The sequence below is a fragment of the Thamnophis sirtalis genome, unplaced genomic scaffold (assembly GCF_051295495.1).
Source record: "Thamnophis sirtalis isolate CommonGarterSnake01/CBP01778 unplaced genomic scaffold, rThaSir2_p1.2 scaffold_3, whole genome shotgun sequence".
Classification (NCBI taxonomy): Eukaryota; Metazoa; Chordata; class Lepidosauria; order Squamata; family Natricidae; genus Thamnophis; species Thamnophis sirtalis.
Genome location: NW_028261383.1, coordinates 124018481 through 124034821, shown reverse-complemented (window position 1 = coordinate 124034821; position 16341 = coordinate 124018481). Strand labels below are relative to the sequence as shown.

Here is a 16341-nt window from a genome sequence, read left to right as displayed (position 1 = left end):
AAAATCCCGCCCGATTGCTCGGTTTTTTTTAAAGGTTCCAGATCCTCTGCAAATGCCTGCATCCCGGCTGTCTGCAATGCAAGGGCAACGAAGGGCAGCCAACAAGTGGCGCGGGAGCTAGGAGCAGCCAAAGCCCCAGCAGCCGCCCCGCTTCTAATCTCCATCTGCCCGATGGAGGCTGCCTGGCTGCTGGTGCTGCTGCGCCTCTGCTCTGCAGCAAAAATGCCACCGCCACCCCCTCTGGCTCTTCCCGCCCAGACACCTGCCGCCCAGGAGCTGCCCGAAAACCTTCCTGCCCACCACCGGCTGCACCGCAGCTGACTCGCCCTGAGTGGGCTGGAAGGCTTTGGGCGTCCAAAGAAGAGGCTCGAGCGGATGGCAGTGGGATCGCCGCCCGGGAGCCGCCAGAAGCCTTCCCTTCCTGCCCAACACGCTTGTTTTGATGAGCGCGGGGCGACTGACGAATCAGCTGAGCAATATATTTCCCGGCTGCTTGGTTTGCTCTGTTTCTCGAGGCGGTGAGAAGCGGGGGGGGGGGGGGAGAGAAGGAATCTCCGGATGAGGTGAAGATGTGTTTTCTCTTTAAAATTATTTTTTGAATAATTCTGTAAGATTTCTTTTTCTACTTGGAAGTTGGGAGGGCGGGATGTGTGTGTGTGTGTGAGAGAGAGATAGAATATGGAACATACATAGAATAACCAGAGCTGGAAGGGGTCTTGCCCTTGGAGGTCTTCTAATCCAATCCTCCGCTCCCTGCTCAGGCAGGAAACGCTATACCATTTTTGATCAATGGCTGTTCAGTTTATTCTTTAAAACTTCCAGTATCGGAGCACTCACAACTTCCGGAGAAAAGCTGTTGCTCTGGTTAATCGTTGTCCCTGTGAGAAGTTTCTTCTTACTTTTAAATTGGATCCAGTTTGACTGCATCTGAATACTTTCAAAGAATGCAAAGAATTTCCTTTAACAAGGAGCTGGCTGGCTGTGTGTGTGTGTGTGGTGTGTGTGTGTGTGCGTGCATGTGTTTTGAATGGAGATCTCATGGTTTTGATTGCCAAGTTTCGATTGCCGCGAGCGGATGGCAGTGGGATCGCCGCCCGGGAGCCGCTAGAAGCCTTCCCTTCCTGCCCAAAACGCTTGTTTTGATGTGCGCGGGGCGACTGATGAATCAGCTGAGCGATATATTTCCCGGCTGCTTGGTGAAGCGCGCGGGTCTGCCTGGAAGGAACAGCGGGCACGAGGGAACGGAGTGGGTTTGTGATGTCACCGCCTTCGGGAGAGGTTGGAATGTTTGCTCTGTTTCTCGAGGCGGTGAGAAGCGGGGGGGGGGGGGGAGAAGGAATCTCCGGATGAGGTGAAGACGTGTTTTCTCTTTAAAATTATTTTTTGAATAATTCTGTAAGATTTCTTTTTCTACTTGGAAGTTGGGAGGGCGGGATGTGTGTGTGTGTGTGTGAGATAGAACATGGAACATAGAATATGCATATAATTCATAGTACTCCATGGATTATTTTAATTATGATTCTAAATTAGTGGAATTTGCTGCTCTCCATTTCAATATCTGTAGGTATCAGCTGTACTCTCTTTTTTTTAAATGGCTCTCACTTGAGATTCACATTGTAAACTGGTTTCCTTTAATAAATAAAATCCATTTTCTTGTACATTATTTCTGCTGTCCTGGAACTTTTTCAGTTTCATTTAAATGGGGATGTACTTGTAACAATAGGGTAGAAAACAGTACTGATTTCTGAAGGAAAATTACATGGAACTGAGGATGCAAAAAATCTGATCAATCTTCATTTTTTGGTCTGAAAATATACAAGTGGTTTTATGTGCTTCTGTTCTAACTAAAGGATGCACTCACAGTTGTGATTCTGTGAACTAGTTGCAGCTTGTTTCGGTACCATTCTGTGCCATGTGCTTTCCAAGTTTCAAAGCCTTGGATTTTTGCATTTAATCACTTTCCGATTCAGATTCCTAGGCTTTCGCTTGCATTAAAACATTAATGTTGATTTATAAGATCAGTAAACTGGATATTCTACTTTACAGTTATTGTAAATGCCATTTATTAGACATACAAGCCACAACAACTTCTAACACTCATAAGTATGAACCAGTTGCCAAGCATCTGAATTTTGATCACATAATCATGGGGATGCTACAAAGGTCATAAGTGTGAAAAATAGTCATAAGTCATTTTCAGTGCCATTGTAACTTTGAACAGTCACTAAATGAACTATTGTAAGTTAAGGACCACTTGTAATCTATTTACACTCATGTAATTTAAATATTGCCATAGCTAAGATTATGCCAGGATATTCTACACAGCAAGACATTCTTTAAAGCTTGCAGTCATTTTATGGGCATTTTAACTTGCTGTGGTATAATTTTAGAATACATCTGAATGTAGGTAGTAAGCAATCTTTTCCCAAACAATGGAAGGGACAGAACTGGCCATCCTGCATTGGAAAACAAAACTTGCTGCTAGAAACAGTTGATATTGGCAATCCACTTGGAACATATCTTATTTGGCAAGTAAACTTTTACTTGTTAAAATTTGTTGCTTAGTTGTTTGATTGATTTCTCCTGGCAACAGTATTATATAAAAGAGGCATTTGCTCTTTTCTTTGCCATTATAAACCTTGTTTTGGGAATGGGAGATTATCATAGCCCTCACTCCTATGATTGAAAAAGAAGTAAATTAATTTCTTATGAAAATAAAGTATACATACTCAGTACTTCTTTGAAGATGGTCACATGACCTTTTTTTAATTTGCAATATTTGGCACATAGACTTCTTTCCTGGAAAATGTATTCCCTCAAATTGAGGTAGTACTCTTTGGGCCCTGCTTCAAGTTTTTCTTCCTCCTTTTCTAAACTGCTGAAACACAGGGTGATTTAATTTTGAAAATATTGTTCAGATACTCGGCACAAATGGTAGTGATGGTATTAATCATAATAGCCATGGACAAGGAGAATATAGTACAAAAAGATGAAATATAGTACAAAAAAGACCACCTCCATAGTTTAATATTCCAATCAAACCACCTCATATCTTTACGTAATAAGGGAAAGGACAGTAACTTGCTTCTTGAAAAGAAAATTATATCAGCTGTTCTCCAAGCTTTGTTAAACACAATTGCAGTTATCATTTGGTTTAAGCCAAGAAGTATGTTGCTTGGAATTATATCAATCCAGAACCAGTGAAATTAAATCAGTGTTAAATTAAAAATGTATTTACGGGTAATTAATTATAGAAAGATACAAATGTTGCAAACTCATCCACTTACATGGATCGCCTCATATCTATTATATCACATATCTTTTGTTATTGTCTTTCCTGTTTTTCAGTGGCATTCCATAAGAAAAAGTTTCCCCACCATGATTTGTGACATCTATACCATACTATATTCCACATCCATGTATTAATTTAAGGAGGAGGGGATTGATATGCTAACAAACACATATTGTCTCCACATGGTTTCACATCTTATTTATAGATTGATGTGTTTATTGTAGTTTTGAAAGAGTGTGTATTTTTTACTCAATCAGAACCTGCTGGACATAGGATCAAAATGTATTGCTATTACCTAATTTTTGGGTATGATTCAGCAGTTAGAATAGTTTGCAAAGGTACAAGAAGTTCTGTATGTCATCCTCACACATGCAAGTTACACAGCAGTTATTCACTTAAGAACTGTGGCAAGAAAGGTGGTATAGTGACCAAAGTTACAATGGCATTGAAAAAAGTGACTGATGACCATTTTTCACACTTAGTGACCATTTTCACACTTAGCGACCGTTGCAGCATCCTCATGGTCACGTGATCAAAATATTGATGTTTGGCAAGAATTACAATTTATATTTGTAAATTGTAGTTATGTTGAAATAAAAAAAATTACAATACTATTTTTGCGTTATATGAAAATTTTTGTTGCTCCGTATAAAAATTTTAATCAAGCCCCCCCCCCTCCCGCCCCGGTCGAAGGTGTCCCTCTTTACCAATCTGAAAATCTGGTCACCTTATCCAAGGTCCAACTTCATCAGCAGGGACTCATACCCAACAAGCTTTGGAGCAGGGATCCTACGAGGAACTAATGACGGCCACTCCCCCACCCCTTCCCTAGGGTCGCCGCTGATGAAGCACCTGAAATCCTTCTGGGCACATTTCAGTGAGGGGGACTCCTCCCTCCGGGCCCAGCCAGGTTTCAGTAATACATGCCAGGTCTGCCCCCTCGTCTAAAATTAGGTCCCGGACGAGGGGAGCTTTGTGAACCACAGACCTGGCATTTAGCAACAACAGCCGGAGACCAGGGCCCTGACAGTTCTCGCCATCTGGCCCTGGAGTGGAACTAGCAGGGCCGGAAGGAGGGATCTCTGTGACGTAGCGAACCCTCCTTCCCCGGTAATGGCTAGCCCTGAAGTTCCCGCCGTACCTGCCCCTCCCCGTCGTGACCGGAATGTTCCAGCCCACTCCCGTACCCATAGACCCTGTTTCCCCCCCTGTAGCCTCCGCTCTGTCCGGCAGGCCATTTATTTCAAACATTCTAGGGTGGGAGATAGGCCTGGGCCCCCTACCACTTCTGCAATGGTACTCAGTGGAGGAGGCACCAAGTTGCTCCCCCAGTCCCCTCATGCATACACAATCACTCACTCATCCAAACCCCACGAGTCAATTAAAAATTATAAAATACAATGACAATAAAGGATAAAAATGGGCACAAGCATCACATATACATCACATACATATCACATACATATCCCATACGAAAGAAAGAAAAAAGAGAGAAAAAGAAAAAGGGAGAAAAAAAGAAAAATTGCGCAGCTGTTAAAAAATGTGCAAGTTCAAGTAGTGCAAATAGCTCTTAACGTTCAAGATGGTTAAAGTGACTGAAACCCAGCAATATAGATAGTCCTTGAATTGCAACAACAGTTGGGACTGGGATTGCCATAGTTGCAGTGGGAGTGATGTAGTCGTAAAGCACAATATCATGTGATTGCATCCTTAATGACAGCAATCCTGGCACTCCCAGTTGCTGTGATAACCCCAGATTGTACAGGTTGTTAAGCGGGAAAAAGCAGTGGGAGGGTGCAAGTGCCATGGGAGAGGTGGAAATGCTGCAGGCAGGCACTAGAGACTATGGGCAGGTCAGCAGAAGCTGGCAGAGGACTGGCAGAGGCCTCAGGTGGCTCAGCAGAGCTGCTGGGGGTGACCTCAGGTGCATCCGTGAAGTGCTCAGGAGGGCAAGGTGGTGCTGCAGCACACTTATACTATGGTGTGTGGACAGATGGGGGTGCTATGAAGTACCAGATTCCTGGGAACTTGCACTCTGTAACAGGCTCCTCAGGAGAAAAAGCAGTGGGAGCAACTTTCTAGGGCAACTTACAACCTTCCCTGCTGACTTCCCCATTGATTTTGCTTGTGAGAAGCCAGGGAAGATTGCAAATGGTAATCACATGATGTGCCTCACTGCAGTGTAATTGTGAGCCAGGCATCCGAGTGTGCAATCACATGACTGCAATGGCTGGAATTTCAAGGAATAGCCATAAATCTGCTTTTTTAGTACTGCTGGAACTTTGACCTGTCAGTAACTGAATAGACTAAGTCGAGGGCTATCTGTAATCTTTTAGTGCTTGCAATTAATTCTAGTCATTTAAAAACTATGTAGTAATAAGAAGTACTTGAGAGTCCAAAATTATTGAATCGAAATAGTGCAGATGGACTCAAGCTTTGAAATTCTTCGGTTTATATTATGTTAGTAAATATTAAAGCAATGCCTCTTCAATTGTTTTACACTTTGTTTTTTAAATAACATACCCAGTTTTCTAGGAAAATTCAAATACAAAGATGTATCCCGGTACTATAAGTGTACTTGCTTGCTCACATCAAAACAAAATTGTATAGAATTGTGACTAAAATACGGGTATTCTGCTAAATGTGTAGGATTCCCAGTGAGGGCATAAAACAGATGGATCATCAGGCGGAGGGGCATTTACCTTATTTGGACCAGCAAAACTAAATAATATAAGTGAAAAGGTCTGGAAAGCATCAGAGGTTAACAGTATCAAATAACATATTGCACAGATGTTTCCTTTTGTAGCATTAACGTGTAATTAAAAATAATAATAAACTACCTTTCCATATAATATATAATAAATCAAAACACTTTCTTCTGAATCTGAATTTCATGTTCTTGAGGTAGGGTAGGGTAGGCAGTTTTCAGGCTGCCCCATTCCCCTGTGCGCTGCTTGGAGAATCCAAGCGTGGGTTAACTTCTGTCTATCTGCCCAGAGACTAAGTTTGAAAAGCTTTGTCCACGCCTCAACTGCTTCCAGTTTCTCAACTCAGTCAGAGCCCAAAGAGACATGACTAAATTTTCTCTTGGTAAGCTGTGCAGAATCACAGAAATTCTTCACATTTGGATTCTTCAACAGCGCTTTTGAGAAGCTCAGGTAATAGGTGATTCGGAGGACTTTTAGCTGCCTTGCGGCTTGGTATCAAAATAAATTTTCTAGTACCAGACCTGCCATCTTTTTTTCTGCTCCTGCAAAATATACTCACTCTCCTGAGGAGAGTGAAAAAGTCAACTGATAGAAATACTTGATGCCTTTCCTTACTCTTCTCATATAGTGCAAGTCCCGACTTCTTTAGACTGTAGATTTATTAGTAAGGAATTAATGCAAAAAGTTTCTACAAACTATCTACCCTTTCTTTATCTCTTGATTCTTTTGCTCTGATACCCATCTGACAGCACATAGCTGCCATAAGGATTACAATCTAATCTAACTCAACTGAAACAAGATTCAAGAATGAAGAAATTAAATTGAATGTTCAACTCACTGGCTTGCTTGTGGAAAGTAAAAGGCAAATGGAAATACACCAAGTATGGGGGTTGGAGAAGAAGCCTTGATTGCTGAATAATGAATGAATACCGTAATTTATTAACATCTACCAGCTTTTTTATGAATATATTTGAATGCAAACTTAAAACAAGAAGGGAGAATGATTTGGTATGAATCTGTTGTGGCGCTCAGTTGAGCTGTTGAGATAGAACTCAGTCCAGTCTCTTTCTCTCTACAGATACCTGAAGGAATTCCGCACAGAGCAGTGTCCCCTGTTTGTGCAGCACAAATGTACTCAGCACAGGCCCTACACATGCTTCCACTGGCACTTTGTTAACCAGCGTCGTCGCCGATCTATCCGCCGTCGGGATGGCACCTTTAACTATAGCCCTGACATTTACTGCACCAAATACGATGAGACCACAGGGATCTGCCCTGAAGGAGATGAGTAAGTTACAAGGTTGCATTTTACTTGATCTGACAGAACGTCCAGTCTGTATTAACAGGTAAATTCATCAATTCAGCTTTTAAAATCTTGCAGAAGAGCGTATCAAGAATGTGGAAAAACTGCAGTGGAAACTTGAAGAAAATGTTTATTATGATTGCACTACTTTTGTATATATTCCTCTGAAAGTAAAGGCTGCGTTTCAAAGTTTTGTGTTTTGGAATAATTCTAGAAAAATTTGTGAGATTTGTCATAAAATAATTGCTTAGAGGGTTGAATCCTTATATAAATCCTTAATTTACAAATGGAATTATTTTCAGAAGGGAAAAATGCTGGATTTTTCAAACCTGATGACTGGTTTTTTTGGCTGGAAACCGTGTTTGAGATTTTACGTTTCTATGAGCTCTTTCTTTTTCTCCCTCCTTCGTAGGTGTCCATTCCTGCATAGAACTACCGGTGATACAGAACGGAGATACCATTTGCGCTACTACAAAACTGGAATTTGCATCCATGAGACTGATTCAAAAGGAAATTGCACCAAGAATGGCCTTCATTGTGCTTTTGCTCATGGACCACATGACCTACGTTCTCCAGTTTATGATATTAGGTTGGTAGGGAATAACTTCTGTGATATTTACTTGCTGTCTAAATGGAAATCCAGGAATATAAAATGGAGGTAAGAGCAACTGCAGGAAAGGGGAATGGAGGGCAGAGGAACCCTCTCTCTCTAGATTTTTTTCCCTTTCCAACAAGTCTTTACATCAGCTGAAAGAGACAGACTGTCACCAGTTTTTCTTGGATACCGGAGAGGAGAAAAACTAAGCAGTAGAGGTTACTAGTAGGAATAGCAACTTCATGGAATATTTTCCTACCTGAGCCTAAAAGAGAAAAACAATTTTGATTGCTTGGCCTATTTCGTTTTATCTTACCAGCCAAAATTCAAAATGGCCATGGAGCTATAGAGCCCTAAGACATGAATAGGAAATTGAACTGTGTTTTCCATTGGAAAACATCACTTTTTCCTCAGAACAACAGGCTGGCACTGAGATGGAGGCTCCACGGTAATAATATAGACTCAACAAACAGCACACCATTTTGGCGCTAGGTGGAGGCAGATGTGTGAATGAAGCCAAATTACCACCCAACCTCTGTGAATACAGTTAGAGGTGCATGGAGGAGAAATGTGTAACCCTTTTTCATTCTCTTCATCCAACTGCTTCTTCTGTGATGCAGCCAACAGACATCTGGGGTCCGAGAGAGAGGAGATGCCCAAGGGGAGAGAATAAAATCAGGGGAAACAGTTAAGAGCTATAAGCTCTGCAAATCACCCTTTTCCAGTGCAATTTTGGTGATGATGTTTTTTTTCCCTAGGCTGCCTTTTACCTCAGCTTTTAGTAGGGATCTGAATATTATTAGAAATGTTTTTTTTTTTCAAAAAGACAATAGACTGATGTTTTTCTTTGAATATCTGTACCTGCATAATTACTCATTTGTCTATGTTCCCTAAGGGAGCTTCAGGCCATGGAAGCTTTGCAGAATGGTCAGACTACATCAGAAAGTGGCATAGAATGTCAGTCTGCAGTTGCTGCTAGCCATGCTATGATAGAAAAAATACTCAGTGAAGAGCCAAGATGGCAAGGTAGGTTCCTTGGAGTTTTACACAGTACTGAATCCAATTATTCTTGAATTTAAAAAACATCTTTGTATAGGGGTGAATATGCTTAGGATTTTAATTGACTAATTATACTTATCTTCACAGACACAACTTATGTTTTGGGAAACTACAAAACAGAACAGTGTAAGAAGCCCCCACGCCTCTGTCGCCAAGGTTATGCCTGTCCTTATTATCATAATAGCAAAGATAGAAGAAGGAGTCCTAGAAAACACAAATACAGGTACTTCAAAGCCTGGTTATAAAGGGCCAAGAATTTACATTTTCTTTATTTGGTTAGTAACTTTACTCTAATCTCAGTGTAATAAATACATCAATCATGGTGGGAAGATTGCATTTCACATTAAGTAGTTAATTCATGGATCAGGGTTACATCTGTGTAGGATGCTGCCATAAGTAAGGATTAAGCACATGTGCTTTAAGCCTGCTGCACTCTAATATTATGTCAAGATAAAAAAGAAAATAATCCTTGTGCAAAACAAGTTTGCATGTGAGCAGGTGGCTTTCTTTGTTATGAGGGTTATAGTTCTCAGTGTATTGCCCCATTGTAGTTAAATTCTAAGAATTAATCAGGGAATACTTACTAAGATGCAACTGTTCTGTTATGATGTTCAGAGTATTGTTTCCTCATGAAAACTGGAATGAACATCAAACCTTATGGCCTCAAAGTGAAGACTTTGAGATAGCACCTTTCTGAGACATGTATTTCAAGAAAAAGCGTTGTATCTCTTAATCATATGCCTATTAGCAGTTATTTATCTCCTTTGCTTATGTTCCTGCTGCCATGAGGTTTCCTTTTCTAAACATTAAGCACCATTTTGGAGAATATTTCAGGGCTCAGCTATAACCCAACTACATATTTATAATTACTCATTCTTGGACAATTTGAATTAAATAGAAGTGATTTGTATTAGCATTGTTTGATTAAATGCAGTTTGTACTTTTTGAGGAATACTAGCAAACAGTAAAGGTACTCAGTGCCAGAAATTAATCTATATAAATATTGTAGATACAGTTTCTGTTTGGCTCAAAAATTATATGACTTTCTAATTCACTCTTTTTCTGCCTATTGCTAAAGATCCTCCCCATGTCCTAGCGTGAAACATGGAGATGAATGGGGAGATCCTAGTAAGTGTGACAATGGAGATGCATGCCAGTACTGTCACACCCGTACAGAGCAACAGTTTCACCCAGAGGTAAAGACTTCCTTGTTGGTCATTTACATAGATAAATGCACACATTGCACAATTTACAGGATATGATAAACTATACATTACCCATGCTAATTACTGTTTTGATTGTCTCGGAGGATGATTTACACCAGAAACTAGTTAAAAGAATACATTGGTTTGTCTTCTTTTCAAGTCTCTGCTATGCATGCGTAGGGAGCAGGGCACATACCGGAGACACACATGCGTGCATGGGGGAGGGGGAGCGCGGGGGGATATGGCACTCCCCCACACACACAGAGCCCGTTTTTGGTCCCAGGAAGCTGCAGGGAGGCCTGCTAGGCCCAAAACGAGGTGCAGGGGGTCATGCATATGCATGGGGGGAGTGCAGGAGGGGTTGCATGCGCATGTGCAGGGGGACATGGTGCGTGTTGCATTATGGGTGTGTGCATGTGTGCACATACACGCTTTCAGCACGCAACAACAAAAAGGTTAGCCATCACTGTTCTAGGATGTGGACCTATAGTGTCCCCTAGGGCTTAGCTTGTCCTCCTGTGCTGTTTAAAGCTACATGAAACTTCAGAAGGAACACATTCAGAGCTGTGGAGCAGAAATATGTTGATGACAACCTGCTCAATTGCTCCCTGCCTTCTAATTCCAAACTCTTTGATGTTTGCTCATTGTGATAATAGACTGGATGGCAGAGAACAAGCTGAAGTTAAATCCAGAAGATAGAGGTGCTCTTAATAAGGAAACTCTTTGGTTAAGGAGAAAGCTAGACTCTGAGACTGAGGTGAAGCCTGTTCTGTAGCCTCATGAAGATATCGAGGCTTTATAGTCAGCGAAAAGCTTTCTTGTGTGTGCTTCCCAGGCTATGGAATGAGCCCTCTAAAATGAGCTGGGTTTTGATTTTAATTTTGTTATGTTTTACATATGCATTTTTTATTGTTTGTTTGGAAATATAATGTATAGATTAATAATATATAAAATACGAGTTCAGTGCATCCTGTTTATAAGTCTTTCGGTTGTTTAGAGATTGCAAAATTGCTTAGAAACTCACTAAAAAGATTTAAGATTGGGCTCCCTGGCAAGGGTGCTTCTGAAATATACTACACAGTTCCAAGTTAAGGAGGACAAAGCAGATTGAAGCAAAGTTTGATTGATGGGAAAACAGCTTTCCAAAGGCCACAAAATCCCAGCAATTTAAAACGAAGTTTAGGATGTGAAAGGTCTCATAAGGAATCAAAAAACAATCAGCTCAACTGTCCCGGAAAGAAGATGGCATGTGATTATAGTGACATGTAGAAATTGTGCCAAAGCCATATGTGGAAGTGCCAGGAAGGTGTGGCTAGCAATTGCTGGGGCAGTACATCTAGGTTGATTTCCATGTAATTGAAAAGTTTTCTTCTGAATTACTTCTCTTGCTGAAAATGCTTTGACTAAACTGAAATGGGGTTCCTGGGTAGCTCCATTTGATGGGACAATCTTTGAATAAATTGCAAAGATAATTGACACTACAGTTCTGTATGCATGTTTAAGGATAAGCCCTTAGAGATTCTGTGTAAATAAGCATACATTATGCTGTAATTCTGCCCATATGTATATGTGTGCATCACTGGAAATAGTTCTTTAAAGACCTAAGGTACAATTCTATAGATATTTAGTCCAAGCATGGGTTGGACTATCAGGATTATATGCAGCCCTTGGTCAACCGGAGTCCTCCAAATTTTATTTTTAGAATGATTTTTTTTTTTTTTTTTTTTTTTGCCTTCAAGTTAGTCTTTGTTTCTTGGAGACAGCCGGGATAAATCCTTGCAATTTTCCTAGCAAGATGTTTAGAAGTGGTTTGCCATTGCCAGCTTCTTAGAGTTGAGGGAGAGTGACTGGTCCATGATCACTCAATTATTTTCTTACCTAAGGGTGGACTAGAACTCATAATCACTCAGTTTCTAGCCTGGTACCTTAGACCATTACACCACTACTGGCTCTCTTTTTTGGAATGACAGGCAGGAAAAATTATTGGAGTCATATATTATCCATATCTAGCTGGTTGAGTTAATTAAATTATACGAAACTAAAATTATATTTTTTAGCTCTCCCTATTTTGTTCTTTGGAATGCTGCCCATCCCGGCAGGTTGCTCAAAGACCCAGCATAGCCTCCATCTCCACAGATTTATGCAGTCTATGTATAAAGCGCAAGTGAAACATCAAACTGTTTATATTGTATTTCTGAATACATTTCTCTTTTTTAAAATCCATTGTAAGCAGCTGAGTTTGAGCAGCTTCATCTTGTCCCAACTTTCTTTTCGTTTTTGTTTTTTCCAGATCTACAAATCAACAAAATGTAATGATATGCAGCAGTCTGGCAGCTGTCCCAGGGGACCCTTCTGTGCCTTCGCACATGTAGAACGTAGGTGGTCTTCTCTTGATGTAGCAATAATCTGTCTACTGAGTGTTGTCCTGAGTGTTGTTTAGAGTACAACATTGCTTGCAAGGCAAGTACAATTCTAAGCAACCAAACTTCCTCCCTCCCCCGTAATTAATCATACAAGGGGGAGGGGGGAACCTAAAAATAATATATAACAAATTTTATTTCAAACTGCATATACGTTTTTCTAGAAAGCGATCTTCAGTCATCAGATGGTTGATAGCTCTGCGCTTGGTTCTCAAAGCAGAAGTGACACCCAGTGGCTATTTAAGGATACTGTGAATGATACTGCATACTACTTATTTTGAAGTTGTAATTTGCTATTGGTATGATTTAATTCTGGGGAATAAAAAGGAACAAGTTTTTTACTGCATTGTTTGTCAGGCTCTTCCTTCAATTATGAAACAAGGGCATGATGAAGAAAAAAAATGCAAACAATTTCAAAGCTTTTGACATTGACTGCTTCTCAACAATGAACATATCTACAATGGCTTTTAGAAATGCCTAGAGCAATGGTTCTCAACCTATGGGCTGGGACCTGTGGGTCGAACAACCCTTTCACAGGGTTGCCTAAGACCATCGGAAAGCACATATTTTCAATGGTCTTAGGAACCGAGACACCAATTCTATGGTTGGGGGTCACCACAACATGAGGAACTGTATTAAAGGGTCACGGCATTGGGAAGGTTGAGAACCACTGGCCTAGAGCATCCAGATGATTCAGTCGTCTGTTTATATGGTCTATTTTCTCTTTTTAACAAGGATAATCACTTGAGACAGAAAAAGGTGGAACAGAAGCACAGGCCTTCAAGAGGTTGCCATCCTAGACCGGAGTGGTGTTTTTTTTTTACTACTAAATGTGCTTCACTTATTGTACACCCCAAATTCCAGAATTTCAAAATATTGTGTATCCATTATTTTTCAGATTAGGCCTCTTCCTGACAACCTTTTGCATTGAGAATAGGATAAAGGTTGTTGGCCTTTTCAAACAAGCAATGGGATAATATATGCAAAGCCAATGTCTCATGAAAGAACTCATAGATAGGGCATATGTTTTGAGAGTCCAGCTATTTTTAAGCTCGAAAATAAATAAGCAGTCTACTAACCGGTAAACAATTCTGTGATCATTTTATGTCCATTTTGAAAGTTGTTTTTCAGTCAAAAATAAAAGCATTTTTAATTTTTGAAAACACACATAGTTTGGGGGGTGTTACATTTTTATGTCAGTATGAACCTGCTTTTATATTAAAGTTACCATTAGGTCTTTTCCGGCAATATGAAAGGAATTTCAGCCAGACCTTTCCAGTCTGATTCATTTAACAAATTTATATTTTATTGTTAGTTGTCTTGAAGGCCCTTTAGGGAGAAAGGTGGAATATACATTGAATAAATAATTATAAGCATAATAAACTAGGGCAGCATAAAGCCTACTTTATGCTGCTATAGTAGCTACAGCTACTATGAATATGTAACTGCTATTCTTTAAGACTATTGGTATAGAAAAAAAAAGGAAGACATTACATTCTCTCCCTTAGTCTCGTGATGCCTTTTTGTTTTTTCTATAGTGGTTTGTAGATTGCTGCAGGTGGAAGATTAGCTCGTTAGAATCAGTATTGGGCATTGCCTGTTTACCCTTTGCTCTTACAGAGTTGTTGTGAACCCATTTTTGTAACTGTATTTATCATATGGTTTGTTTTGTTCTGTTTCCTATAGAACCTCCACTTAGTGAAGATTTACAGCCAACATCGGCTGTCTCTAGCCCAACGCAAGCTGGTCCTGTAATGTACATGCCCTCAGCAGCAGGCGATTCTGTTCCTGTCAGCCCTTCTAGTCCACAAGCCCCAGACCTTAGCAATGTATGTAAAATTGATACAAAATTCCTCACTGAGCATGTGATACCGCAGTTCTCTCTAAATATAAGCTTAGAACATTGCTGACACTTTTTCATCCCAAAAGCTTGAGTTTTTATTTGTGAATAAGGGCAGTTGCTCCTACTGTCAGACCTGGAAGCCTTTAGGCCCAAATGTAAAAAATGGCTTCCAGATCTGACACCTACATCTTGGGTATCCAACCTTTTGGATTGCCTGGGCCATGTTGAGTGAACAGGAATTATTCTTGGGCTGCAGCTAAAACGTGTAATATAGTGAAGGTATATAAATAACACATAATAATGTTAAAAGTTTATGATCTTGTGGGGCCACATTATTAGCTGTCTAGGGCTGCATGTGGCTCGTGGCCCATAGGTTGCCTACACCTCTTCTGGATAAAAATTTAGGATTAGCAGGTTCAGAGCTGGCTCAGCATCTTTGTAGCATTTAAATTGTACAAATTATGTTAGTTAGTTCTAGTTATTCCTCAGCAGAATCTTGCCCACTTTTCAATTGAATGGATCCAACCAATTTTTAGAAGTGGAATTGCTACTACCTAGCATAAGTTTTCACTTTGGGGGATTTTGAAGAGTAGATTATAATACTGTATGAGATCTTACAACCGAATTTGTATTGTACTGTGACATATACTATATATGTAATATAGCTGACAGAAAGAATAAAGCTTATTTTAATTAAAAATACACCCAAGTGAGTAAACCTGCGTATCTCCTAGAAATCTGCAGCCAATGTCACGTATGATGTGTTTCATTTATCTTTGCACTCTAGGTATGGAATAAACCAGGAACTCTACCAACTAGCCCTACTTCTACTACAGTAAGTATTTTCTCTAGGGGAAGAGGCATTATTTTGAACTGGATAACATATTCCCTCCATTATTGTGATAAGCATCTCCAAATTACCTGTTTTCTGAAGCAGAAGCAGGACATATTTCATGGTTATACTTGTTCCACTGTGAGAATTCCAAACCATTATGAACAGGAAAGCATCAATTTACAGTAAAAAAATGTACTTGATTTTGCATTAGAAATTTATATGATCGATTGAGATTGCGGCAGTTCATGCCGTATCTGGATCTCTGAGAGTTGCAGAAAGCTATTAAAGAATATGAACTACAGAGAACAATCAAAGTTGCAGTGAACACATTCTCATCTTTAAAAATATAGGCTTTGATGAAAAAAAATGCTCGAGATTTCTAAGAGGCAAAATGTCATTGGACTTTTATTAAATTGTGTCTTTCTATATGTCAGTAAAAGGCTCAGTGGCTAAGATGCTGAGCTTGTCGATAAGAAAGGTTGGCAGTTCGGTGGTTTGAATCCCTAGTGCCACGTAACAGAGTGAGTTCCCGTTACTTGTCCCAGATTCTGCCACCCTAGCAGTTCGAAAGCATGTAAAAATGCAAGGAGAAAAATAGGGACCACCTTTGGTGGGAAGGCGCTCTGCGCCTTTGGCATTTAGTCATGCCGGCCACATGACCACGGAGACGTCTTTGTACAGCGCTGGCTCTTCGACTAGCACGGGAACGACTAGCACATATGTGCGAGGAGAACCTTTACCTTTATCTTTATATCTCAGTAACCTGATTGAATTTAACAACTTACCGTATTTTTCAGAGTATAAGATGCACCTTTTTCCCTCAAAAAAGAGGCTGAAAATCTGGATGTATCTTATACACTGAATACAGCATTTTTTGCTTCCTGAAACCCCGCCCCTTCACCAAAATGGCTGTCCATAGCCTGTAGAGGGCCTTCAGAGACCTCCTGGGGCCTGAGGGGGGCATAAATGAGTAAAAAACGGGCCGTTTTTTGTTTGTTTTGCCCCTCCCCAGGAGCACTCTGCAAGCCTCCTAAAGGCTATTCATGCCTTTTGGGGGGGGGGGGGGAATAGGCATGTTTCC

At 40.4% G+C, this 16341-nt stretch overlaps 1 protein-coding gene across 4 annotated transcripts in view; it reads left to right on the top strand.

The window, feature by feature from the left end:
- The window catches only part of UNK (unk zinc finger), a 66263-nt gene that overhangs the window by 32867 nt on the left and 17055 nt on the right, over window positions 1-16341 (top strand). For 3 of the 4 annotated variants that reach the window (XM_087709914.1, XM_087709915.1, XM_087709913.1), the window contains exons 2-9: window positions 7079-7288; window positions 7716-7892; window positions 8794-8924; window positions 9045-9180; window positions 10036-10153; window positions 12453-12537; window positions 14269-14411; window positions 15213-15260. In XM_087709914.1, coding sequence (XP_087566040.1) covers window positions 7079-7288; window positions 7716-7892; window positions 8794-8924; window positions 9045-9180; window positions 10036-10153; window positions 12453-12537; window positions 14269-14411; window positions 15213-15260 — 1048 coding nt within the window. Of the gene's footprint in view, window positions 1-7078; window positions 7347-7715; window positions 7893-8793; window positions 8925-9044; window positions 9181-10035; window positions 10154-12452; window positions 12538-14268; window positions 14412-15212; window positions 15261-16341 lie in introns of all 4 variants that reach the window. The other variant, XM_087709916.1, reaches the window with a different exon arrangement.